This window comes from Notolepis coatsorum (genome assembly GCF_963971535.1).
Source record: "Notolepis coatsorum genome assembly, chromosome: 9".
NCBI classification, from domain to species: domain Eukaryota; kingdom Metazoa; phylum Chordata; class Actinopteri; order Aulopiformes; family Paralepididae; genus Notolepis; species Notolepis coatsorum.
In genome coordinates this window covers 39480200-39508159 of record NC_140173.1, presented here as the reverse complement: position 1 = coordinate 39508159, position 27960 = coordinate 39480200, and the positions used below count along the sequence as shown (strand labels likewise).

The following is a 27960-nucleotide window of genomic DNA, read 5'->3' as shown; positions in this document are numbered from 1 at the left end:
CATAACGTTAGTTTACAAAACATGACCCGTCTATATAACGTTGAGGAACAAATTATATAGACGGGTAATGTTTTGAACAACTAACGTTACGTTTAGAATGGAATGCATCGGCAAAGATCGTTAGCTCAAAGCTATTCCGGCCGGTTTATCAACTTCCTGTCATTTAGAAATATGATTTTATAGTGAAAATCATTACCAAAACGTCCGGAAAAACCTCACGGGAGCATTATAGACTGTCATACAAATGTACAAATGCTATAAGGTGGCAAGAAATGCACTATAAACAATACTTTGGGTCGGGAAAGATAGTTAGCTCAAAGCTAATCCGGAGGGGCAGCTAACAGTAGCTACTGTCTAACTGTGATGCATTCGGCAGACAGACCGGCCCAGGCAGTTCAGCGTCGTGGAGCATTTAGCCTGCTGGCTACCTAGCTCCACTCGGGAGCTCCAGCAGCTTGTCGATGTGCTAATAGCCTCAGCAACCTAACGTTAGCTGGCTCCAGCAGATCGACAAGCTAACGTTAGCTTGCTGAGGCTATTAGCACATCGACAAGCTGCTGGAGCTCCCGATGCTGGTTGAAGTGGAGCTAGGTAGCCAGCAGCTAACGGTAGCTGGCTCCAGCAGCTTGTCGATCTGCTGGAGCCAGCTAACGTTAGGTTGCTGAGGATATTAGCACATCGACAAGCTGCTGGAGCTCCCGAGTGGAGCTAGGTAGCCAGCAGGCTAAATGCTCCGCGACGCTGAACTGCCTGGGCCGGTCTGTCTGTCGAATGCATCACAGTTAGACAGTAGCTACTGTTAGCTGCCCTTCCGGATTAGCTTTGAGCTAACTATCTTTCCCGACCCAAAGTATTGTTTATAGTGCATTTCTTGCCACCTTATAGCATTTGTACATTTGTATGACAGTCTATAATGCTCCCGTGAGGTTTTTCCGGACGTTTTGGTAATGATTTTCACTATAAGATCATATTTCTAAATGACAGGAAGTTGATAAACTGGCCGGAATAGCTTTGAGCTAACGATCTTTGCCGATGCATTCCATTCTAAACGTAACGTTAGTTGTTCAAAACATTACCCGTCTATATAATTTGTTCCTCAACGTTATATAGACGGGTCATGTTTTGTAAACTAACGTTATGTTTAGAATGGAATGAATACATGGGTCGGGAAAGATAGTTAGCTCAAAGCTAATCCGGAAGGGCAGCTAACAGTAGCTACTGTCTAACTGTGATGCATTTTCTGTTTTCAGTCCAATGTTCACCAAAACACACACCCACACACTTATAATTTGTTCCTCAACGTTATATAGACAGGTCATGTTTTGTAAACTAACGTTATGTTTAGAATGGAATGAATACATGGGTCGGGAAAGATAGTTAGCTCAAAGCTAATCTGGCCTGTTTAACCACTAGCTTCTGTTAGCTAATGCTGGCTGAGCAAGGAAACTAACAGTAAACGTTTTTACATGAAATACAGCCCAAAAACCCTGCTGACAAACGTTTGCTTATTAAATACATTCTATACTATAATAATACAAACGTTTCATTGCCTCTCTGTGACGACAAAGTTGTTTAAATAAGGGGAGAAAAGTAGCTAAAACCAATGTATTTGGATGGGACAGGAAGTACCATTGGCAACCGGAAGTCAGCCGGAAGTGCCTACTTTCAGATTGTGCAAGTGGAGAATTATCACAACATGTCCTTCAGCTGCACACACACACACACACACACACACACACACACACACACACACACACACACACACACACACACACACACACATACACATACACATACACACATTTAGAATATTTTATTTATGTCCACATAAAAACAAGGTTTAAAGGACACAAATATTAACAGTGCACCTGTACATTGTGGGATTATTCGGATACAATCGTGCCACAGTGGCAATCAAAGTTACAGACTCACACGGATGATGAACCTGACAATCAACACACAGCTCATGGGTACAGATAGCAGTGTCTTCTCCAAATTGCCCGGCTGCCAATAATTGCTGACACTGAGCAATATTTAGCTAATTGTTTGGCTCTCTTCGGAAGACCGGCCAACTGAAGGCCTCTAACACCCAACTTATGGACATGACCCAGGCTTCCAAATATGAAGACTAAAAGTTTACAGTTGTAGCCGAGTTGTGAAATGGTATGGTCTAACAGTTGATATTTTAACATTTTGGTTGTAAATGCGTCCTAGTCTAGACTGTAGTCAAACGTGCAACCAACTTCCAGGATGAGAACCTCTCTGTTATTCTCATTAATAATAACAACATCGGGGGTGTTTGCTGAAATGTCAGAGAACAATGAATTGTCCCTACACAGATTGAGCATATATGGCTTCACACTGGTGTGTTTATACAGCTTATATGTTGCAGGTGACCCGAATGTGGAACTGACACTGTCTGCAATCAGGTTCACGATCCTATCATGCCTACAAATGTAGAGCCCTTTGTATGCATGACAGCCATTGAGTATGTGAGACATGGTTTCTGTTGTCTGTTCGTGACCATGGTGTATGCAGTGTGGGCTATGACTGCCAGGGAACCAGATGGAAAGGTTGAGCATTGATGGTAAAACCTGTAGCCTAGCTTTTAAAGTAAAAATGATGATGCTCTCATCAATAGCTACATTTTTAAAAACTGCGTGCGAGACAGAGTGGTCAGCGGCAGGGAGACAAGCAAGCTTCCCTTGCAGTTTAAGCTCAGTCCAGTGTTGACGTTGGCGTTGTTGTTGTGCCGACATGAGATGGCCACGGGCATTGGTAAGTGGCAGTTCATGCCACGTTCCACAGATGTCAATGGTGGCCTTCACAGAGATGGTAGGGTCAGAGATGATCTCCTCAGAAACGTTAACAGCGTCTGAGTCCGGCCCCACCCACTCCAGGGCCACGTTGGACCAGCCGCATAGGTCATTCAGGTCTGGCCAGTCAGACCACACCCCGAATCCGGGGGCACGGCTGTCCAGCTTTCCACTAGCTTTCTTCTTGTAACCCAGGAAGTTTGGATCAGACCCACACGCCAGGGGGACCTTGCGTCTCTGCAGGTCTAGGAACAGAGAGGCTCTGGCCTGCTCTCTGACGTGCTGGTCATCACTGTTCAGCATGTTGAGAAGATGACTGAGTCTCGTGGCAATGTACGTCCATTCAAAGTTGGGAACACCCAGGCCGCCCCTCCGCATGGTATGGAATATGATGTCCCGTGTTGAGTGAGTGTTCAGTCCAGTCCATTGTCTCACCATCTGTACGGTTTTATTGTTCATCTCACAGAGAAATCTGCGAGGAATATGTACATTTGAGAATAGGTTCTGAACTTTGACCAGGGCTATTTGTCTGACTGCTTCAAGCTTCATGATGAGTGGCAGGGGCGATGAATCAATTAAATCTAATCTGGTTGAGTAATCAGAGATAATTTCACTCACTTGTTGTTCCCATTCACCTGCCACATTAAATTTATGACCCAGATAGGTATATGTTTCATGACGTGCGTAGACTCTCAGTGGCTTGTTATCAACTGTAAATGTGGGAATTATATCTGATTTTGCCCGGTACCAGCGGTTTCCCCCGCTCCGCCTCTCATAGAATACAGCACATTTTGCATATTTGACCTCTAATCCAGACCACTCTAGGAAGGAGTCGGTTCTGGAGAGCATGGTGTTTATGACAGCCTCCTGTCTGGAGGCTATTATTACATCATCTGCATACCCCTGGACGGGGTTAGGGGAAATTACATTAGGGGGAGCGTAACTACAAAGCCATTTTAACCATGAGTTGATAGCGAGTACAAAGTTGACTGCACTCCATGGACAGCCTGTCTTTATACCTACTTGGAGTGGGATTGGGTCTGTGAGCTGTTTGCCACAAATCACCTGTATGTATGAACCAGAGTAAACATCCCTAACAATGTCAATGAAAACCTGGGGTAGATGTATTTCCTCAAGGGCTGTCAGCATGACACACACACACACACACACACACACACACACACACACACACACACACACACACACACACACACACACACACACACACACACACACACACACACACACACACACACACACACACACACACACACACACACACACACACACACACACACACACACACACACACACACACACACAAAACAGCTGTCTCAAGTATGAAGTAACTGAATACAGAGATATGAGGAGAACAAAGCAGAACGCACAAATACCCCCTCTCTACACCCTCCTTCCTCCCCCATCTCCCATCTCTACACCCTCCTTCCTCCCCCATCTCCCCCTCTCTACACCCTCCTTCATCCCCCATCTCCCCTCTCTACACCCTCCTTCCTCCCCCATCTCCCCTCTCTACACCCTCCTTCCTCCCCCATCTCCCCCTCTCTACACCCTCCTTCCTCCCCCATCTCCCATCTCTACACCCTCCTTCCTCCCCCATCTCCCCCTCTCTACACCCTCCTTCCTCCCCCATCTCCCCTCTCTACACCCTCCTTCCCCCCCATCTCCCCTCTCTACACCCTCCTTCCTCCCCCATCTCCCCTCTCTACACCCTCCTTCCTCCCCCATCTCCCCTCTCTACACCCTCCTTCCTCCCCCATCTCCCCTCTCTACACCCTCCTTCCTCCCCCATCTCCCCTCTCTACACCCTCCTTCCCCCCATCTCCCCTCTCTACACCCTCTTTCCTCCCCCATCTCCCCTCTCTACACCCTCTTTCCTCCCCCATCTCCCCTCTCTACACCCTCCTTCCTCCCCCATCTCCCCCTCTCTACACCCTCCTTCCTCCCCCATCTCCCCCTCTCTACACCCTCATTCCTCCCCCATCTCCCCTCTCTACACCCTCCTTCCTCCCCCATCTCCCCTCTCTACACCCTCCTTCCTCCCCCATCTCCCCTCTCTACACCCTCCTTCCTCCCCCATCTCCCCTCTCTACACCCTCCTTCCTCCCCCATCTCCCCTCTCTACACCCTCCTTCCTCCCCCATCTCCCATCTCTACACCCTCCTTCCTCCCCCATCTCCCCTCTCTACACCCTCCTTCCTCCCCCATCTCCCCTCTCTACACCCTCCTTCCTCCCCCATCTCCCCCATCTCTACACCCTCCTTCCTCCCCCATCTCCCCCTCTCTACACCCTCCTTCCTCCCCCATCTCCCCTCTCTACACCCTCCTTCCTCCCCCATCTCCCCTCTCTACACCCTCCTTCCTCCCCCATCTCCCCTCTCTACACCCTCCTTCCTCCCCCATCTCCCCCTCTCTACACCCTCCTTCCTCCCCCATCTCCCCCTCTCTACACCCTCCTTCATCCCTCATCTCCCCCTCTCTACACCCTCCTTCCTCATCTCTCCTTTTCCTCTCCTCCTTCCTCATCTCTCCTTCTCCTCTCCTCCTCCCTCATCTCTCCTCTTCTCATCCCTCATCTACCCCTCTCCTCCCTCATCTCTCCTTCTCCTCTCCTCCTCCCTCATCTCTCCCTCTCCTCTCCTCCTCCCTCATCTACCCCTCTCCTCCTCCCTCACCTCTCCTCCTCTCCTCTATCTCCTCTCCCCCTCTCCTCTCTCCTTCTCTCCTTCCCTCTCCCTCCTCCCTCCCTATATCATTCCTCTCTTCCTCCTCTCCTCCCTCCTCTCTCCTCTCATCTATCCTCCCTACCTCCTTATATCCGTTATCTCCTTCCCCTCTCCCTCTCGCCTTCTTCTCATCTCACCTCTATCCCTCTATCCTCTCTCTCCTTCCTCTCCACCCTCCATCCCACCCTCCCTTCTCTCCCATATCTCTCTCCACCATCTCTCCCATCCTCCTCTCCTCTCTCCCCCTCCCTCCTCCCCCCTCTCTCCCTCTCCCATCCTCCATCCTCTCCTCTCTCTCACTTCCCTCTCCTCTCTCTCCCTCCCTCCTCCCCCCCTCTCTCCCTCTCCCATCCTCCCTCCTCTCCTCTCTCTCCCTCCATCCCTCCCTCCATCCCTCCCATAACTGGATCCACAAAGCACCCTTTAGTTGTGAAAAGTTTCCAGTGTTGTGTTTAGAGCCAGATCTCAGACCAGTCTGTAGGGTTAAGTGGTGAGATACAGAGTTTCGATAAAAAACGAAGGTTCGAATGTCCGTTCGAAAAACCCTGACGAAGTTCGAAGCCCAAAAACAGGCTTCGGGGACAGCCCTACAGTGAACCTGAAGTAGAAATCAGGTAACTGCTGCCATCGGTTTTTAGATTAGATTAGATTAAAATGAGGGATGTCCGATATTATCGGCCGATATTGGCATTCAAATGTGATATCGGAAAATATCGGTATCGGTTTTCAATTATTTTATTATTATTATTTTTTTACATTTATTTAACCTTTATTTACCCAGGCAAGCAAGTAAGAACACATTCTGATTTTATTTTTTGTCAAAAGTATGCATAATGTTTTGTTAATTCCACAACAAGAGATATGTAATGTTAATGACCTGAAATTATTAAATTTTTTGGGGGGGGAAACCCTGCATATATCGGTATCGGTTGATATCGGTTGATATCGGTATCGGAAATTAAGAATTGGACAATATCGGTATAGGTAAAAAAGCCAATATTGAACATCCCTAATTAAAATGTATTGTCAATGTACAGCACAAGTACAGTACAACGAAAATAAGTTACAAATGTAACAGTAAAGTGCTGCAAATGTAACAGTACAGGGATGTAACATATACAGGGATATGAGGACTGTGTGTGTGTGTGTGTGTGTGTGTGTGTGTGTGTGTGTGTGTGTGTGTGTGTGTGTGTGTGTGTGTGTGTGTGTGTGTGTGTGTGTGTGTGTGTGTGTGTGTGTGTGTGTGTGTGTGTGTGTGTGTGTGTGTGTAGGTGTGTGTGTGTGTGTGTGTGTGTGTGTGTGTGTGTGTGTGTGTGTGTGTGTGTGTGTGTGTGTGTGTGTGTGTGTGTGTGTGTAACTAGCAGGGGTATGAGGACTGTGTGTGTAAAGGTTGTTCTTCTCTGTTCCAGATACTATCGCCGAGTCTCCAGACTTCCTGTCAGTGTGACCCCAGGGAGGCGGGACCTTCTCCCTCTCACCTCTCACCCGGAAGCAGTCCTGCAGTTCTCTCCTTCTCCTCTCCTCTGTCACCACGCCTACTGTCACTCACCCTCCTCCTCCTCCCAAGAGAGAGAGAGAGAGAGAGAGAGCGAACGAGCTCCGTGTACAGCAGAGTAACCAAGGACCCTTTCTGATTTCAAAACCAAAACCCACTCCAGAGGCCACAGGGGGGAACCTTAGCTTGTCAGGATCTGTGTTGCAGTAGGGTGTGTGTGTGACGCGCCGACGGGTGCCCGGGGCTCTCGGCCCACCGCTTGGGATGTCCTCGCAGACGAGGTGGATTTATGCCTGTGCATTTTGTACATCTAAACAGGGGTTTGGAGAGCGTGGCTTTACTGCACACGGTTATTACAGCACGCCGAGGTTCTGTACGACAACACGCGTCTTCATTCACTCTTTACTCAACTCAACGGCAAAGAAGCCAAACCACACCGTAACTCGCCACGCATTAACCCTTTCACTGCCACACGACAGAAGGTTGACCCTTTACTATCACACTACCAAACGGTTAACCCGACCGTCGGTTGTGTGATAGTAAAGTAGTGTGGCAGTGAAAGGGTTAACCTGCTGTTGTGTAGGAGTGAAAGGGTTAACCTTATGTCTATTGTCGCAGTGAAAGGGTTAAACGTTTGGTAGTGTGATAGTAAAGGGTTAACCTTCTGTCGTGTGGCAGTGAAAGGGTTAACCGGCTGTCGTGTGACAGTGAAAGGGTTAACCGGCTGTCGTGTGGCAGTGAAAGGGTTAACCTTCTGTGTATTGTCGCAGTGAAAGGGTTAACGGTCGCACGGTGCACAGGTATAAATCTATCCGGTGGGGGGACAACCCGATATCATGCCCCCACGCCGGAAACATATACGCCCGCTGGTCCGCTACAGGACAGCGAGCCGGTGTGGCGGGTAGCGGCGTGTGCGTGTTATACTCAATGCCACCACTAGGAGGGTTTTGACATCAATATCATTGCACATTCAGTCTTCATACCTTGGCAGGATTACGGCAGAAATATGTTGAGACAAAAGAGAATGAAAGATAATTGAAAAGACTCCATTTATATCCTCCATGTTGTATTGCCGTCCTCCATGTTGTATTGATGTCCTCCATGTTGTATTGATGTCCTCCATGGTGGATTGATGTCCTACATGTTGTATTGATATCCTCCATGTTGTATTGCCGTCCTCCATGTTGTATTGACGTCCTCCATGTTGTATTGATGTCCTCCATGGTGGATTGATGTCCTACATGTTGTATTGATATCCTCCATGTTGTATTGCCGTCCTCCATGTTGTATTGACGTCCTCCATGTTGTATTGATATCCTCCATGTTGTATTGATGTCCTCCATGTTGTATTGATGTCCTCCATGTTGTATTGATGTCCTCCATGTTGTATTGATGTCCTCCATGTTGTATTGATATCCTCCATGTTGTATTGCCGTCCTCCATGTTGTATTGACGTCCTCCATGTTGTATTGCCGTCCTCCATGTTGTATTGACGTCCTCCATGTTGTATTGATATCCTCCATGTTGTATTGACGTCCTCCATGTTGTATTGACGTCCTCCATGTTGTATTGACGTCCTCCATGTTGTATTGATATCCTCCATGTTGTATTGACGTCCTCCATGTTGTATTGATGTCCTCCATGTTGTATTGATGTCCTCCATGTTGGATTGATGTCCTCCATGTTGTATTGACGTCCTCCATGTTGTATTGCCGTCCTCCATGTTGTATTGACGTCCTCCATGTTGTATTGATATCCTCCATGTTGTATTGACGTCCTCCATGTTGTATTGACGTCCTCCATGTTGTATTGCCGTCCTCCATGTTGTATTGACGTCCTCCATGTTGTATTGATATCCTCCATGTTGTATTGCCGTCCTCCATGTTGTATTGACGTCCTCCATGTTGTATTGACGTCCTCCATGTTGTATTGATGTTCTGTTGCGACCAGGTTGGATTCACAGAGTTCTGCTGAAGGCTCTACGGTTCAAAGGAAGCCATTACCAATAAAACTCACTTCATCAACAAAAATAACTCAACGTTCACGGTTAGCAAAGGGCTGTTCGGCCTCTCCTCTCATCATCAAAACAAACCCTGTGCCGTTGGGAGCATAGATATATAAACACTAGATGGCTCAAGGCGGAGTTTCCCGCGTACTTCACCGGTGGCCATCTTGCGAGGGTGGACTACTGCTTTAAGGTGTTGATCTGCACAACGTGGCTATGATTCTTGCTTGGAAGATTTTCTTTTATAAACTTTAATTTTTTTACCATTATAAGTATGCAGTATGATAACTACATGTCTGACGTCTTTAACAAACCAAACGGTTGGAAATGTAGCAAGCTATGGTTATTTCAATAGTACATGCACCATAGACATAGAGGGCGTGCTCCACCCTCGCAAGATGGTCGCCATGTGGCAACGTCGGTCTCCGTTGGCCAGCAGCGTGGGTAAGCCATCTAGTGATATATATCTATGGGTGGGAGTGGCACAACAGGAAGTGACAGGTTTTATGGGAAATGCAGTCTTATCATGCAGAGTTAGGCTACTGATTGTTTTGGCAATGGTCTGATTTGTTTTACTCTAATCACACCGAGGTGTCACGACCAATCTGACAGTGATGCATTTTGGTGAAAATTCTCTTTGTGGTGGCTTTAAGTGTGCAGTTCCTTGTGTGTGTGCGTGTGTGTGTGTGTGCAAATGTGCACTTAATGTTTGATACTGTAAACCTGTTGATGTGTCACGCAAACGTGGCAAAAACCTCACTTTTTCTGTGCCTTGTTCTGCTGTTTGCATTCTGCATTTACCTCCACACACACAAACATATTTATATATATATGTACTGTATATACTGTATATATTTGTGTTGCTTCTGAAACGGCTGAAAACACTGTTAAAAGTCTGCGTGTAGTTTGTTGTAATCCCTGAAAACCTTTCTCTTCAGCGACTCAGAGGACGTTGTCGGACGCCACCTGTTAGTCGGGCAGATTGCCTTTGGGTTGCCGTGTAAAATGGCCCTTGTATAGTTTCTTTAATAAAGCTCTTACACCCTTTGCCCACGTCTGCTGTCATCTAAATCTGTTCTAAATCCGTCTCTCTTCCTCTGGCCGCTCTCCAAAGCCATCATCCCACAAGGACATGTCCAGTGGGAGGACATTGTCCACCCAGGGAGCCCTTCGACGCAGAGCAAGGCTGTTCCGCTTGTACGGCTCCAAGATGGCACGTACACACACATGCACATACACACACACACACACATGTGTACATACACACACAAGCACGTGCACACACACACGTACACACACACGTTGTAAGGAAGTGAAATTCACACATCCTATTATGATCAAATTCTGTACACTGTGTTAACAGTCATCCAAAGCCTGAAATGGATCTGGCCTGAGTCAGCCTGTGTCTGTTACACTATAACAGTTTAATGTCAACCATTTGATATTATGTACCAGCAAAGTGGTTGTACCAAGTTCTACTAATATGGAATTAGTACGCATCAGGATTTACATGTTTTGAATATGTATCCATGTAATATGACTAGGGATGGGTATCGTTAGGATTCTATCGATACTACTACTACTACTACTACGACCCGGGAGGGTCATCAAAGAGAAGTCGCCTATTCTCAGTCCTTGCCCCACAATGGTGGAATGAACTACCCACTGTTACGACCCTGGCTCATGGGTACGCAACCTATGTGTAACCAACACCAAAAACCCTGTGCTCTAACTCAAAATGCTACTAAACCAAGGAACTATTAATGTAAATGTAAACTAAAGTACTAAGGTAAACCAACGGACAAGGACTGAAGAACCTAACAGCTCTTTCTCTAAGCACAGACAGTGCATGTGTGTTACTAGGTCTGCCTTTAAAGCTCCCCAGCAGGTAACCAATCAGCACTAATTGGCTAATTGGCAGGCCTCACCTGCATGCCCGGTGACACAGGAGTGATCAGGCCTCTAGTACATAACACCTCCCCCACCAAACTGGTTGCCCAAGAGGCAACCACTACACAACAACCCATAAACAAAACAAAAAACAACTGTGACCCCTTAGTTGTCAGGGCCACTACCACAACAGCGATAATGGGTACCACAAACACCGGTACTATGATCGTGAGAGGGCGTTTGCTAGCACGTTGTCCCTCCCACGATGTGGCGAATATCCAAGTTATACGCCTGGAGGAACAAACTCCATCGCATCAAACGATGGTTCGAGTTCACCATGCTGCGAAGAAAAACCAAAGGGTTATGGTTTGTATACACAACAAGGGGTAAACTGGAGGATCCAACGTAAACATCAAAATGGTTCAAGGCAAGAACCGGGTCGGCCCCTGTCGAACACGACCACCGATACCGATCTGTCAAAATTATACTGCAAACCAAAATCAACCTGAGAACTGCGCTTAACAGAACAGAACACAGCACAACAAAACCATAGATCACTGATACCACCACCGCACCCATATCCATCCCACCTGGCACTGGCAGTTCAGGATACTGCACACCGTGAACATCCAGAGTAGGCTGTACCGCCTCAGGTACAGCCCCAGTGTACCGGGAACATGGCAGTACGACAGTCACAATAACGTCTGGAACACCATCTAAAATGGCGTCACCCAAAATAACTTTGTCCTGATCAAAATCAAAATGGCTGCCACTCAACAGACCAGATCGCGAAGGCGGCTCCTGCTCCACAGGACACAGGTAACTAGGTTGACCATCACACCTAGTGCATGGCAGAGAATCAGTGTGGACATGTGGATCAATGTCAGAATCATCAACTGACATACTGGAACCATCCCTGCCCACAAGTGAAACATTAGGGACAATAGAGCTATTGTGGGAAGGCTGGCAGCCTAAGTCAAGCTTAGTAGCCTCTCCAACTAGAACGGTGTCACATGAAACAACAGCACCTCTCATAGCATCCTTCCCACACTCATCCTCCAATTCGTTCGTGGCCTCAGCCACCGTACAGGCTGGGAAGACCTTGAGACACTGCGCTGCCATATCATCTCCTGTCACATGCTTCTCCGGCACGCCTGTCAACTCTGGTTTCACCACCGGGCCTAACACAAAACCACAATCAAGAGAATCATTATGCAGAGGTACATCCACAGTGTGCTTTCCAAAATTCTCAACAGGTACACATTTTAACTCAACAAAGAATGTGTCACTAAGTGTAATGTCCCAAGTCGAAGTATCAACAACATCACTTTTGTCCTTTGACATTTCTCGTGCCACAGCACACACAGGAAACACTCCTGGATGTTTCTGTGCCAGCTCATTAGAGACCTCAGAAACCACAGGAATGGGAGTTACAACCGGAGTAGCCAACACTTTGTCACCAGCCAAATCATTCCCTAGAATGAAGGACACCCCCTTTATGGGAATGTGAGAACATACCCCCACAACAACATTGCCTGATACTAAGGGAGAATTGAGCGTGACCTCATGCAAAGGTGCATCCACAAATCCACCCCCAAAGCCCCGAACAACGACACCGGAATGCAAAGAAGAGTTTTCTGAAAACGGCAAAACCCCCTCCAGAATGAGGGACTGAAAAGCACCGGTATCTCTCCAAATTGTTATAGCCTGTTTGGACTCTAGTGCATTAGTCAGGGAAACAAATCCATTCATCATAAACCTTGAGGAACCCTCGAGTTCTTTGTCCACACGTTTGATACTTTCCCCATCCCCATCTAACGTTGGCATAGGCGTCCTGCATATGGTTTCTACCAGAGCCACGGTTCTGAAATTTTTCTGCTCAAGCACCGGGCACCCAGCAACGATATGACCAGGTTCTTTACAGTAAAAACAGATAATCCCTTCTGGGAATGCACCAGCAGACCCACCCCGCCTAGGAGGTGAAGTTAACTGACCAGCAGACACAGGTTTTGGGAAACGGCCCCCCTGAACAGGACGCCTATCCCCGGACTCAACACAGTAGTCCTCCAAAAACACGGACTTGTGTGTCAACACAAACTCATCGGCGAAGACAGCGGCGTCGCCTATCTTCGATACCCCACGCTCATTTAGATGTGTGGAAACGGTATCAGGAACACATCTTTTAAATCCTCTAGGAGAATCAACTGCCTAAGCTGCTCCCTTGACTCTGCCTTCTGAGAAGTGCACCACCTGTCAAACAGGTTCTCCTTCTCCCTACCAAACTCAACATAAGACTGCCCCTCCAACCTGCAATAACCTCTAAAACGCTGACGATAGGCCTCAGGGACCAACTCATAAGCCCTCAAAATGGAAGCTTTAACCAGCTCATAATCAGCGCTTTGTTCAAGGGACAGAGCAGTGTAGGCTTCTTGTGCCCTACCAACTAAAACACATTGCAGCAGCAGTGTCCAGACGGTATCAGGCCACTTCAATGTGGTTGCCACCCGTTCAAAAAGGGGAAAATATCTTTCCACGTCTTTCTCAAAAAATGGTGGCACCATCCTAATATTCCTGCCTACATCAAAACCGGAACGTGACTCTGGATGCAGAGCACCCGCCTGCAAGGCAGCATGCTTATATTCAAGCTCCTTCTGTACACGCTCGTGCTCCAACAACATCTGTTTCTCCTTAAACTCACGCTCCTCTCTCCTCTCCTCACGCTCGTGCTGTAGCTGCCTTTCCTTAAACTCCAACTCCCTTATCCTCCAGTCACCCTCTACACCAGGTAATAGCGGAGATGCGCCAGACGAATGAGGCTCCTCCACCCTCTCCTCAAGCACCTGTTCCCTAATGAGCAAAACCCTCAAAGCACCCAAGGCAGATGGTTTCAAACGTTTCTCACTGGGAGTAAGCTCGACCTTGTATTGCACAGCAAGCTCGAGAAGCTGTTCTTTTGAAAACCTCTCCAACATGTCATGTGAAGGGTGATCCACAAAATCCCTAACGGAAGCCATCTTTTCTGCACCAGCGCCACAACCCGTTCACTTTAGAGTCACCAAAAAGCTGCCAAAAGCACCCTAGTACACACACAATCCACCTAAAGAGCCACCAAAGAAACACTAAAGAACCACTGAAGAACCATACAGAATGCCAAAGCCACTAATAATAACCATAAAGGGACGGGGTGGCAATGTGTGCTACGGAGTGCACATTTCAAGGACGCAAAAAAAAAACTAAAAAAAAACACACCCACCCCAAATAGACGTGTCATACACTCAGGGTGTTAGGTGCTACCAGGTATGCTCACCAAACACTCAAACAAACAAAATAAATCCAACAAACAATTCCAAACAGGTGCGCCTTCTAACCTGATATGACTACATATGCTTCTACGTCTAAACTGCAGAAAAAACCGGCCCACCACATGTCTACCCTAAGAAACACTAAATCAAGCCCTACCACACTACCTGTGTTTTCTAGCCGCCCTAATCTACCTACCCTTAAACTAATGCCCTGTAGACCTAACTTTCTTCAACCACACCTGCTACCAGTCAAAGATCATATACCAATCATTTCATTGACCGCCCCAGGAGTACGTGGTGCACAGGACGCTAACCAACAACCTGAAAATAATGTCCCTATCTACATGTGGTGCGCACTAAACTATATATTTTAACAGCATAAGTAGTCACATCAAATTACAAACAAATACGGCATACTCACCTGTTTGATGAAATGGCTCAGCCCCCACGTTACACCATATGTAACGAACACCACCCAAACCATAATACGATGACACCCCGTGCAACACAAAAAAAAAACCACCAAACAAAGTTCTAGGGGTAAAAAGATCCCGGACGAGCGCCCAACTGTTACGACCCTGGCTCATGGGTACGCAACCTATGTGTAACCAACACCAAAAACCCTGTGCTCTAACTCAAAATGCTACTAAACCAAGGAACTATTAATGTAAATGTAAACTAAAGTACTAAGGTAAACCAACGGACAAGGACTGAAGAACCTAACAGCTCTTTCTCTAAGCACAGACAGTGCATGTGTGTTACTAGGTCTGCCTTTAAAGCTCCCCAGCAGGTAACCAATCAGCACTAATTGGCTAATTGGCAGGCCTCACCTGCATGCCCGGTGACACAGGAGTGATCAGGCCTCTAGTACATAACACCCACCCCAGTTAGGACAGCTGAAACCCGTCCAATCTTTCGCCGTCGACTAAAGACGCACTTCTTCAACCATTATCTAAGAAAAAAAAAAAAAGATCTAACCCTAACTAACCTCACTGTCATGCACTTGTCCTAATAAACTAACCTACACTGTAGCACTCAAGACTTTGATGAACATTGTTACTCAACTGATAGAGTTGTGCCCTTCCTGATGACTTGTCGTACAGAACTTGTAAGTCGCTTTGGATAAAAGCGTCAGCTAAATGACTAAATGTAAATGTACTCTTATCGATACTGCTTAACGGTTCGGTACTTTATCAATACTCTTATGGCGCTTTTCCACTGCATAGTACCTACTCGACTCTACTCTACTCTACTCTACTCGCTTTAGGTACCTGGTACCATGTTGCTTTTCCACTGCAGGTACTAAAATAAAGTACTCAGTTTGTCTCCGTGTGGGGAGGCGGGGCTGCTGGTGATCAGCATGAGAGCTCACCGAGTGAATCCACAGTCACTTGATCCTCAATAGGAAACCAACCTAGATTTACCCTGAAGGACTGGTTCTGGCCGAACTGTTCGTTATACAAGTATCACAGAGACATTTCAAATGTACTCACAGTTGCACGAGGGTTTCGGACAGAGATACGGGATGGTTTGAAAGCTCGGCGTTGCTAATAAACATTTTAAATATTTTTTATAAACTGCTCAAAACGGCATTATTTCCGGCGTTGGGTGCATGATGCGCGTGCGCTGTGATCACACCAGGCAGCCAACGCCGGAAATAATGCAGTGTTGAGCAGTTTATAAAAAATATTTAAAATGTTTATTAGCAACGCCGAGCTTTCAAACCATCCCGTATCTCTGTCCGAAATCCTCGTGCAACTGTGAGTACCTTTGAAATGTCTCTGTGATACTTGTATAACGAACGGTTCGGCCAGAACCAGTCCTTCATGGTAAATCTAGGTTGGTTTCCTATTAAGGAGCAAGTGACTGTGGATTCACTCGGTGCATCACAGTCACGAAAGGGGCTATGAGCTTGGCAAGCCAGAGTAAAACAGTTTTCAATCAATCAATAACAACATTAACGAGACTCTCGTTGTGTCTATTCTGCTAACGCTAACGTTACCCCTCATTGTGTCTATTCTACAAGCGTTAACGTCAGCTAGGCTGTCTATATATGCTAACGTTAACGTTAGCATTAGGCTAACAACAACGCTGTAACGTTACCAGTCGCGTCTATTTGCTAACGTTAGCATTAGGTAATAACCGGTTTAAAATGGATGGTGATTACCTCGCGTTGTGTCTATTCTACTAGCATTAACGTTACTCATACAAACAATCAATAGCGAGTTATATTGATCCCGCTATGTACGATAGCCATGCTAAAATGCTAGCACAACAGAACATTCCTTCCACCGTTGTGGAGCTTAAGCCTTAACAAGTCAGCGATCTTTTTGCGAGACTAAACTCTCTGCTCGGTGGCAAATTGTGTTGATGTCGGTTTTGTTTAATCAATAAATGAGGCAGAATACACAGTGACTGTATCGTTTGTTTATTGAACTTGTGCCTGCTGCAACCATAATGAAATCCTATGCGAGACATTAAAGATGGCGGCGCCGGCGTTCTGTTTTCGTTCAGACCAGTTCAGACTCTCCAACTAGTGACGCGTCTCTCTTCTGACCAATCAGTGGTCTGCAGTGTTTCACGTGACTTTTATAGTACCAGTTCTACCCGCTTGGCTCGCGCTTGGAACCAGACTCGAGCAGGGACTAAAAAAGTACCGAAAAAGTACCTGGTACCAGCCTGGTACCAGGTACTTTGGTAATGGAAAACCGAAAATACCGAGTAGAGTAGAGTAGAGTAGAGTAGGTACCATGCAGTGGAAAAGCGCCATTATCGGTTCTTTTAGATTATTATAAAAAAAAAAATCTGTACTTGATGTTTGTTTGTTGTGTTGCATATTTGAAATAAACTCCAATCAAATCAAACCCCCCCCCCCCTTAAAAACAAAAACCTGTGTTTAACCTAGCCATCTATAAAACATCATGCTAAAACTGTGAAACAAATGTCCTACTCCCCTAAAGAAATAAATACATAGCAAACATGACTCAGTTATCCAATAGTGCTGCTGCTTTTTATTTTGTTAAAATCTTTTAGTTAATAAGACTAAAAGACTACAATATGACTACAACGATTTCACGACGGCTTCCTGTCCTCGTGTTTCCGGTGCAATGCAATGAGATTTTTAAATCATTGGTAAACAATCGTAGTGCTGAAAATATACACTTTGACTGCTGTTTTTATAGGGTTATACTCTTGGCTACATTCGAAAAAGAAACACAACATTGTACTTATTTGGAATAGCAGGGTCGTTTTTTGATGCTTTGATCGTCACCAACGGCATACGTTGTGGAGTAACGTTACACACACGTTGCGATCGATGTGAAATCATGGTTGGATCAAAGCAGGATTGATGTCATATAGTCCTTACCTTCACTAGGAGGTACCCCAAAAAGAATATTCCAATTGTCTGATCGCGATTCCAAGTATTGGTGTCCATCGTGTCGCCAACATAATCCACCACAACACATGCATCGGGGGCATTTGACGCTTCTCAATCCGATCCGGTGAACGGCTCGACTCACCTGACCCAGAAAACTGCGCCCGGAGGGATTTGAACATAACACAGAGTAAGATACAAGGGTGCTCGATACTGCCACCCAGCAGGATGCGGCCGGTATTGCACTTTGGCGATCTCAGGATGATTCCCTGTGGTAACCAGAGGTCCGTGTGCCTGAAATTAATAGAAATATCGAATAAAAGAAATAACGATGAAAACCCGACTATACTCAGGTTTTCGGGGGTCCTGGCGCTCAACGCATGGTGAGAATACCCGACTATCCTCGGGTCTCGCACTGATTGAGTTTAAGAGGTTTTTAAGGGGTTAAAACAATGCAACACACAGGAAAAGGACATTTTCACAATAGGACCTTGTGGCCTAACATGAGCACAAGTGTACTGTAGTTACACCACGGGTAACACAACACACATGCACACAGACACGCACACACTCACTCCGCAGTGAAGAGCACCTTCAACAGTACTGACTAAACAGGAAGTATCAACATTCTACTTCCTCTTTCCCCAAAATATAACCCAGGCTTTCCTGTTGTTTACGCAGAAGAGGACGCCTAGTCGCTCAATTAGCCCCCCCCCACACACACACACATGCACGCACACACACACACACACACACACACACACACACACAACACACACAACACACACAACACACAACACACACACACACACACACAACACACACACACGCACACACACACACACACACAACACACACACACACGCGCGCACACACACACACAACACACACACACACGCGCACACACGCACACACACTCATAACAACATAAAGACACGACTCATAAAGTTGCTACAGGAGTATGAACTAGTGGGTTCAATATACCATGTAAATTAGGTAACACTTCTTAAAACAGCCCACATTGTACAGTGTAATTAGTAATTACCCAGAACTTATAGTGTAACTTTGTGTGGATCTGTACGTATTAAACATTTACCGGCTCCTACTGGTCCTTAAATGTAGGTAGAGCAGGATATATTTTAAACAAGTAAATATTTTATAATATGTAAGGATTCATACGAGGAAGTTACACAGTAAGTTATGGGTAATAATTACACTGTAGAACGTGGGCTGTGTTATGAAGTGTCACGGTGAACTGTACTAATGCCTGTGATGGGAGCAGATAGACTCAGTAGATAGTCCCAGAGGCATGGTAACAGCCGAGCCAGGGTCATCATAGTTCATAACACGAGACGTACCGTACCGACAACAACTCCTGTCCCCATTCACCCCATCGGCGCGTCTAGAAGATCAAACTAAAGGAAGTTCAACATTACATAGTTCCAACCTCTGGTAGGTAATAGATTCTAAAGGAAGTTCAACATTACATAGTTCCAACCTCTGGTAGGTAATAGATTCTAAAGGAAGTTCAACATTACATAGTTCCAACCTCTGGTAGGTAATAGATTCTAAAGGAAGTTCAACATTACATAGTTCCAACCTCTGGTAGGTAATAGATTCTAAAGGAAGTTCAACATTACATAGTTCCAACCTCTGGTAGGTAATCGATTCTAAAGGAAGTTCAACATTACATAGTTCCAACCTCTGGTAGGTAATAGATTCTAAAGGAAGTTCAACATTACATAGTTCCAACCTCTGGTAGGTAATAGATTCTAAAGGAAGTTCAACATTACATAGTTCCAACCTCTGGTAGGTAATGGAGTCTAAAGGAAGTTCAACATTAGAAAGCATAGTGATGCGGCTGGGTAGTGTAGAGGTCTAAGTACTCACCTAAGACTTAGATAAGACGGATATTGGTTTCATAGCAGCACAAGAGAGGGAGAGGAGATGTACAGGCAGGGTAGTGTGTGTGTGTGTGTGTGTGTGTGTGTGTGTGTGTGTGTGTGTGTGTGTGTGTGTGTGTGTGTGTGTGTGTGTGTGTGTGTGTGTGTGTGTGTGTGTGTGTGTGTGTGTGTGTGTGTGAGAGAGAGGGGGAGGGCGGGGGGGGGGGGGGGTGAGTCCTTAGCCCTTGTGTGTGTGAATGTAACAAGTTCCTAACCTTTTCCTTCCCCTATTATTTCATGCACACTTCATTCAATTTAATTAATTTCTTTTAAGTTATTTTGTGCATCACTCTGTTTGGAATTTGATGCAAATTTGCAATGCATGAGGATGAGGGTCATCCCTTTGTGTTAAATGGCTGCTTAAACAAAAAAAATGGGGATGAATAGTTCAAGTGTAAAGTTCAACACACTACTGTGTTAGTAATCATTACTATGTAATGTTACAGTTAGTAAATTGGTATGCCCATCTGCTATTTTTTTGTTGGGCTTTTTATAAAAAAAATATTACAATGCAGTTTGCACATCTTAGTTACTTGAAGATTCTGGACAGTATTTATCATTGTGGCAATAAATAAACATGCATGTGTTGCATTTGTCAACTCTCATGTTGATAAGAGTATTAAAACTTGAAAAAGATCCGTTTAAGGTAGATTTAGAACAGATACAAAATATGCGATTCATTTGCGATTAATCACGATTAACTATGGTCATTCATGCGATTAATCAGATTAAATATTTTTATAGATTGACAGCCTTAATACAAATAAAGATAGAGGTCTGATCTGCACTGGATCTCTGAATAGGTGAGACATAATATGTATGTAGGCCTATAGCCAACCATGTATCATAATCACTGTATGTACTTCATTATCATCCTAATGTACTTGACTATCATCCTAATGTACTTCATTATCATCCTAATGTACTTCATTATCATCCTAATGTACTTGTCTATCATCATAATGTACTTGACTATCATCCTAATGTACTTCATTATCATCCTAATGTACTTCATTATCATCCTAATGTACTTCACTATCATCCTAATGTACTTCATTATCATCCTAATGTACTTCATTATCATCCTAATGTACTTCACTATCATCCTAATGTACTTCACTATAGTCCAACACAGGTAGATGATCAAATGCTCCCTGGACCAAGCAAATGTAGAGAATCAACCATGTCAACACGACATGTCAGGTCATTACAGGCGCTTGCAGTACACCAGCTGGGCATCAGGGGGGGGGTGTAGTGACAGATGAGAATGTGATGCCAGAGATTAGATTAGAATTTATTGTCATTATAAATCACAAGTACAGTTCAACGAAAATACGTTTTTGGCGGATGTGTCTAGATGAGCAGTTCTCAAACCTTTACATGCCAAGGACCCCCATGTGATCATATACTTGGTGTTATATATGATTTAATCCAGAAATCCATATCCCGTAGGTAGCCTACATTCTGCATACCCCCCAGGAACCTCCTGGAACATCTTGGAACTGCCAGGAACCTCCAAGACAGCACCAGTGTGAGGACAGCTGGTCAATATATATATATATATATATATATATAGAGAGAGAGAGAGAGAGAGAGAGAGAGAGAGAGAGAGAGAGAGAGAGAGAGAGAGAGAGAGAGAGAGAGAGAGAGAGCGAGAGATAGATGGATAGATGGATAGATGGATAGATGGATAGATGGATAGATGGATAGATAGATAGATAGATAGATAGATAGATAGATAGATAGATAGATAGATAGATAGATAGATAGATAGATAGATAGATAGATAGATAGATAGATAGATAGATAGATAGATAGATAGATAGATAGATAGCAGTGGAGGCTGCTGACCAAATTTTTAGGTGAAGCACAAATTATTATATTATATATTCAATTATATTTTTTAAACATCCCCAACGCTGCAACACCTCCATTCCTCCCAGGTGTCAGGCTCCCCATTCGCTTCCATTCATTTTGGGGACCATGTTTAAATATCATACTTCTGAAGTATAAACAAACTATACTGCTGTGACGATTTCAATAAAACAGACCATTCTGAGTCAATGGTATGCAGTGGCGTTGCGCAATATGTTGGGGCCCCCCCGCAGGGCAGACCACTCCCCTAAATCAAACCAAGCAGACCATGTACAGTATACAGTGGCTCGGCGGCCCGATCAAACCAAGCAGACCATGTACAGCATAGGTGTCAAACTCACGGCCCGCGGGCCAAATCCGGCCCGCCACGTCATTTGATGTGGCCCCCCAAGAGCTCAGGTAAAAAAAAAAAAATTTTTTTTTTTTTTTTTTTTTTACATTAATATTGGGTTAAAAAATAGCAGTGTTAAAATAATTGTGGGTTAATGCGTTAATAAAGCTTTAACTTTGACAGCATTAGTTATTACACATTCTTACACATACATGTATGTTGAACATCTGAGGTAACAAAGGAAAAAAGCCAAAAGCACTTACTCCTCAGACATTCTTTGACAATTTTACAGCCCAAAATACAAAAAAGATCCAGGCGGAATAGGTAACAAAGGGTTGAAGATATATTGTCTGAACTGTCAGATGCAAACTGGCTGTGTGACATAACCGAGCATCTCGCTCAATTGAATAAGAAGCTGTAGGGACGCAAACAAGTCCCACCCAAAACTTGACCAATATAGTTGTGAACTGAGACAAGCCTTATTTTGTTATTTTTGAGTACAGTTACAGTTGTGTGTTCATGCAGACACATAATAGCAATTTCATTACGAATTGAAAATGGGGGACCCTGATGTAAACAAGTCGAAAGTCTTTCTCTGGTCTGCATCCCCTTAACAATTGTGTGTATTGAGCTGTACTGTACTGTACCCATTCTGCAATCTGTTAATTAAAGTTAATTAAACTTTCTTCCATTAGTTGGATCTATGGCCTCTGCAAGGTTGTGTGCAGCCATTTGTTTTTGTAACATCTGCTACATCTGTCCCACGTGTTCTTTGCAGCTCACAGTTGTTAGTTCTGCCCCTCTTGACTGTGACAAAAAGGTTTTGAACAAACTTAATGTCATAGCTTGTATTTGATGATATTCTTCTTTGTTATTTACTTGAATGGTTTGATCATTGATTGGTGGAGTAATATGGGGTTCTGATAAACTAAAATTATTTGTTAAAATAACATAAGCTAACATATATTTTTACATTTATGCAAATTAATATGCAATATGTATAACTTGAATAAGTAATAAATACAGAAACACCATGTTTAACAATATGTAAATGTGTAGCTACATTTATTTTACATTACATTAACATTTATACGGTCTTTGGCCCTTTGAGGGCAACCATAATGCTGATGTGGCCCTCTGTGAAAATGAGTTTGACACCCCTGATGTACAGTATACAGTGGCTCGGCGGCCCCCGATCAAACCAAGCAGACCATGTACAGTATACAGTGGCTCAGAGGCCCGATCAAATCAAGCAGATCATGTACAGTATACAGTGGCTCAGAGGCCCGATCAAATCAAGCAGACCATGTACAGTATACAGTGGCTCGGCGGCCCCTGATCAAACCAAGCAGACCATGTACAGCAGGGCTATTCAACTAAATTGTTCAGGGGGCCACATTGTCAGAAACCCAAGGGGCCAGGGGCCGGACTGCCACGGCGCCTCCCCGTGCTATGAATATATGTACACTTGACACAACACGCAACCACATTTTCACAACTTTTATTTAACTACATTGCAAAAGTAGTATACTTTTAAAAAAAAGTGCTTCATTTATGTGCCACATCTGCAACATCTCCTGCAGAAAGTGCTTCATTTATGACTGTGCAACAACTGCAACATCTCCTCTTCAACATTTCAATATAAAAATAAAATAAAAAACAAACAAGTGCATGATGTGCATCTGAACATTCTAACATCAACACTTGAACAAAAAACACATTTATAGTGCAGCTGAGATTATGAAAAAGTGCTTCATGTCTGTGCAACAACAGCAAATCACAGCATCTTATTAGCACTTATTGTCCACTCTTAACTCTCAAACATCAGGGGGGTGGGGGGCAGACAGGCCTAGCCTACATACACACATCTAATGAGAGCGATTGCACTTCTTTGACTGGGCAATGGCAGAGAAAGAGGGTTCATAGGAAGAGAGGGCTACCCGCAAACAGTGATGCAAATGCTCATTTGTCAAGGAGGCACGTTGCTTGTTTTAATGGCATTCATGTGAGAGAAACTGGATTCACAGGTGTATGTTGAGCCAAACATTGTTAGCACAGATATTGCCAGTGTTTTTATTTTGGGGAATGTCTTGACATGAATACACTTTATCCAAAATGTTGTGGTGGATTCATTCTCAAGTGCCTGCTTCAGAGCAGATGATGCTTGCATGTCAATTATTTCAAGTTGCAGGAGACCTTCATCAATGTGAAGTGATGCAAGGAACTCTTGTCCTTTTGTGGAAATAGCAGCTACATTGGCAAATGGGTTGCTCACAAAATGCATCAATTCTCTGGACATGTCAAATTCATCAAATCGACTTGCAAAGTTTTCCCTCAATTTATCAATGAAATCTATCATTAATTGAGTGACTTTTGGCTCAATTGTGCGTGTTAACGTTGACATGAAAAGAAAAAAGTAAAAAAAAAAAAAGAAAAAAAATATTAAAAAATAATTTTTTTTTTATTTATTTTTATTTTTATTTTTTATTATCATGTAATCTTTGGCGGGCCGGTCAGAATCATCCCGCGGGCCGGATCTGGCCCGCGGGCCGCCAGTTGAATAGCCCTGATGTACAGTATACAGTGGCTCGGCAGCCCGATCAAACCAAGCAGACCATGTACAGTATACAGTGGCTCGGCGGCCTGATCAAACCAAGCAGACCATGTACAGTATACAGTGGCTCGGCGGCCCGATCAAACCAAGCAGACCATGTACAGTATACAGTGGCTCGGCGGCTTGATCAAACCAAGCAGACCATGTACAGTATACAGTGGCTCGGCGGCTTGATCAAACCAAGCAGACCATGTACAGTATACAGTGGCTCGGCGGCCCGATCAAACCAAGCAGACCATGTCATTCAATTCACGGCAGAACATATAGTTTGGCTCCACACACACACACACACACAGCGGCATCACTTATGAACGGTTATTCGGTTACTCACCATTGTTGCAGCTGACACGCCTTGCTCCAAATGTGTAGACAAGTCAGACAGTGAAACAAAGTTCTCCTCCAAGTCCTGTGGGTATTGTCTCCTCAACGTTTCTGCAGCTGAGCGAATTGCAGTTCTGCTCAATGAATGAATCCGAGAGAGGAATCCGAATTTCCCCTCTAACTAGTGCTATATGCTTCATTGCGTCATTAATAAAGTTTTCAATCAATCAATCAAACAATGCCATTTGTTTAGACATTCACAAGACTTGCATAACGTTACAACATAACGTTAGCTAGCAAGCAAGCTAGTCGACAATATCTCCTTCCTCCATTGCAACGCTATCTACAGTACTAGAGAATTCAAAGGGCCCGCGAGGCGATGACGTTGTTGTCAGGTTTAGCTTTTATCGCAGGTGTATATATATATCATCAAACGATGCACAATAAGTTCATGAACAATAACAAAACACTCCACCCTGGGCCTGGTAGCTGCGGTGGTAGCCCTTTAGCTACGTTAGCTCCAACAAGTTAGCTTAAACTGAGATAAAAATGATTTTGTAAACAAGCTGCAGAGCCGCAGTACAGCAGAAGAGAAACCATTCTCTGATTGGACCACAAGGCTGTCAATAATTCGAACTGCAGAGCCGCAGAGCAGCAGAAGAGAAACCATTATCTGATTGGATCACAAGGCTGTCAATCATTCAATCCCCCATTCAATGGCAAGAGTTTAACTGCACGGACCATGCTTAGATGACGTTAATAGCCTATTTTGATTGGCTATTATTTATTATTTATTTAATCCTGGGTCAACCTGTGCAGCCATCTGCATGAATATTCACTGCAGTCATTATTGCAGTGCAGGCCTGCTCAGAGCTGTACATTTTGGAAATTTTTGAAGAAAAAAAAATTCACTGGATTTTTTTTACATTTCTAATACAAACAATAATAATAATTAAAAAAAAAATATATATATATATATATATATATGTAAATTAATAATAATTGTGAATTATGAGTGAATTTGTGTTTCACGTGTTGCCATAGAGAAACCTCCACTGATCGATAGATAGATAGATAGATAGATAGATAGATAGATAGATAGATAGATAGATAGATAGATAGATAGATAGATAGATAGATAGATAGATAGATAGATAGATAGATAGATAGATAGATAGATAGATAGATAGATAGATAGATACCGATCGAGGTGGCGTGCCGTCGTCCTCCACGGTGATGGTCAGGGTGTACTGCTGTTGTCTCTCTCTGTCAGGAGGGGCGGGCCGCGTCACCATCTCCCCCGTCATGCGGTCCATACGGAAGGTCAGGTCCTGGTTTCCCACAGTGATGTAGTAGAACAACATGGCGTTGGGGCCGATGTCCCGGTCCGTAGCGACCACACGCAGCACCGACGTGCCCCCGCCAACGTTCTGGAACACGCAACAAGTTATACTTTATTAACCCTAACCCCGCCAACGTTCTGGAACACGCAACAAGTTATACTTTATTAACCCTAACCCCGCCAACGTTCTGGAACACGCAACAAGTTATACTTTATTAACCCTAACCCCGCCAACGTTCTGGAACACGCAACAAGTTATACTGTATTAACCCTAACCCCGCCAACGTTCTGGAACACGCAACAAGTTATACTGTATTAACCCTAACCCCGCCAACATTCTGGAACACGCAACAGGTTATACTTTATTAACCCTAACCCCGCCAACGTTCTGGAACATGCAACAGGTTATACTTTATTAACCCTAACCCCGCCAACGTTCTGGAACACGCAACAAGTTATACTTTATTAACCCTAACCCCGCCAACGTTCTGGAACACGCAACAAGTTATACTTTATTAACCCTAACCCCGCCAACGTTCTGGAACACGCAACAGGTTATACTTTATTAACCCTAACCCTGCCAACGTTCTGGAACACGCAACAAGTTATACTTTATTAACCCTAACCCCGCCAACGTTCTGGAACACGCAACAGGTTATACTTTATTAACCCTAACCCCGCCAACGTTCTGGAACACGCAACAAGTTATACTTTATTAACCCTAACCCCGCCAACGTTATGGAACACGCAACAGGTTATACTTTATTAACCCTAACCCCGCCAACGTTCTGGAACACGCAACAAGTTATACTTTATTAACCCTAACCCCGCCAACGTTCTGGAACACGCAACAGGTTATACTTTATTAACCCTAACCCCGCCAACGTTCTGGAACACGCAACAGGTTATACTTTATTAACCCTAACCCCGCCAATGTTCTGGAACACGCAACAAGTTATACTTTATTAACCCTAACCCCGCCAACGTTCTGGAACACGCAACAAGTTATACTTTATTAACCCTAACCCCGCCAACGTTCTGGAACACGCAACAAGTTATACTTTATTAACCCTAACCCCGCCAACGTTCTGGAACACGCAACAAGTTATACTTTATTAACCCTAACCCCGCCAACATTCTGGAACACGCAACAAGTTATACTTTATTAACCCTAACCCCGCCAATGTTCTGGAACACGCAACAAGTTATACTTTATTAACCCTAACCCCGCCAACGTTCTGGAACACGCAACAGGTTATACTTTATTAACCCTAACCCCGCCAACGTTCTGGAACACGCAACAGGTTATACTTTATTAACCCTAACCCCGCCAACGTTCTGGAACACGCAACACGTTATACTTTATTGACCCTAACCCCGCCAACGTTCTGGAACACGCAACACGTTATACTTTATTAACCCTAACCCCGCCAACGTTCTGGAACACGCAACAGGTTATACTTTATTAACCCTAACCCCGCCAACGTTCTGGAACACGCAACAAGTGATACTTTATTAACCCTAACCACGGCAACGTTCTGGAACGCGCAACAAGTTATACTTTATTAACCCTAACCCGCCAACGTTCTGGAACACGCAACAAGTTATACTTTATTAACCCTAACCCTGCCAACGTTCTGGAACATGCAACACGGGATGGGTTAATCGCAGATACGCATTGTATGCATGGTTCGCATGTGTGCCAAATGGTGACCTCGGAGCAGGTCCTAAATTATTATTATTATTATATTATACTTTATTAACCCTAAACCCCCCAAACTTTCTGGAACATGCAACAACGTCAGGATACATGTTATGCTTTATTATGTATCCTCTGCATGTGACCCATAACAACGAATTAGGAGCAGCCACATACAGCACCTGGGGGCCTAACAGACAGACACCT

At 44.6% G+C, this 27960-nt stretch overlaps 2 protein-coding genes across 2 annotated transcripts in view; one reads left to right on the top strand and one right to left on the bottom strand.

The window, feature by feature from the left end:
* The window catches only part of vsir (V-set immunoregulatory receptor), a 46264-nt gene extending 36155 nt beyond the window's left edge, over window positions 1–10109 (top strand). The window contains exon 8 of the mRNA XM_084322199.1: window positions 6970–10109. Coding sequence (XP_084178325.1) covers window positions 6970–7007 — 38 coding nt within the window. The 3' untranslated portion in view covers window positions 7008–10109. The remainder of the gene's footprint in view (window positions 1–6969) is intronic.
* The window catches only part of cdh23 (cadherin-related 23), a gene marked incomplete at both ends in the record, with an annotated part of 775072 nt that overhangs the window by 79069 nt on the left and 668043 nt on the right, over window positions 1–27960 (bottom strand). Inside the window, 1 exon segment of the mRNA XM_084321844.1 lies at window positions 25915–26142. Coding sequence (XP_084177970.1) covers window positions 25915–26142 — 228 coding nt within the window.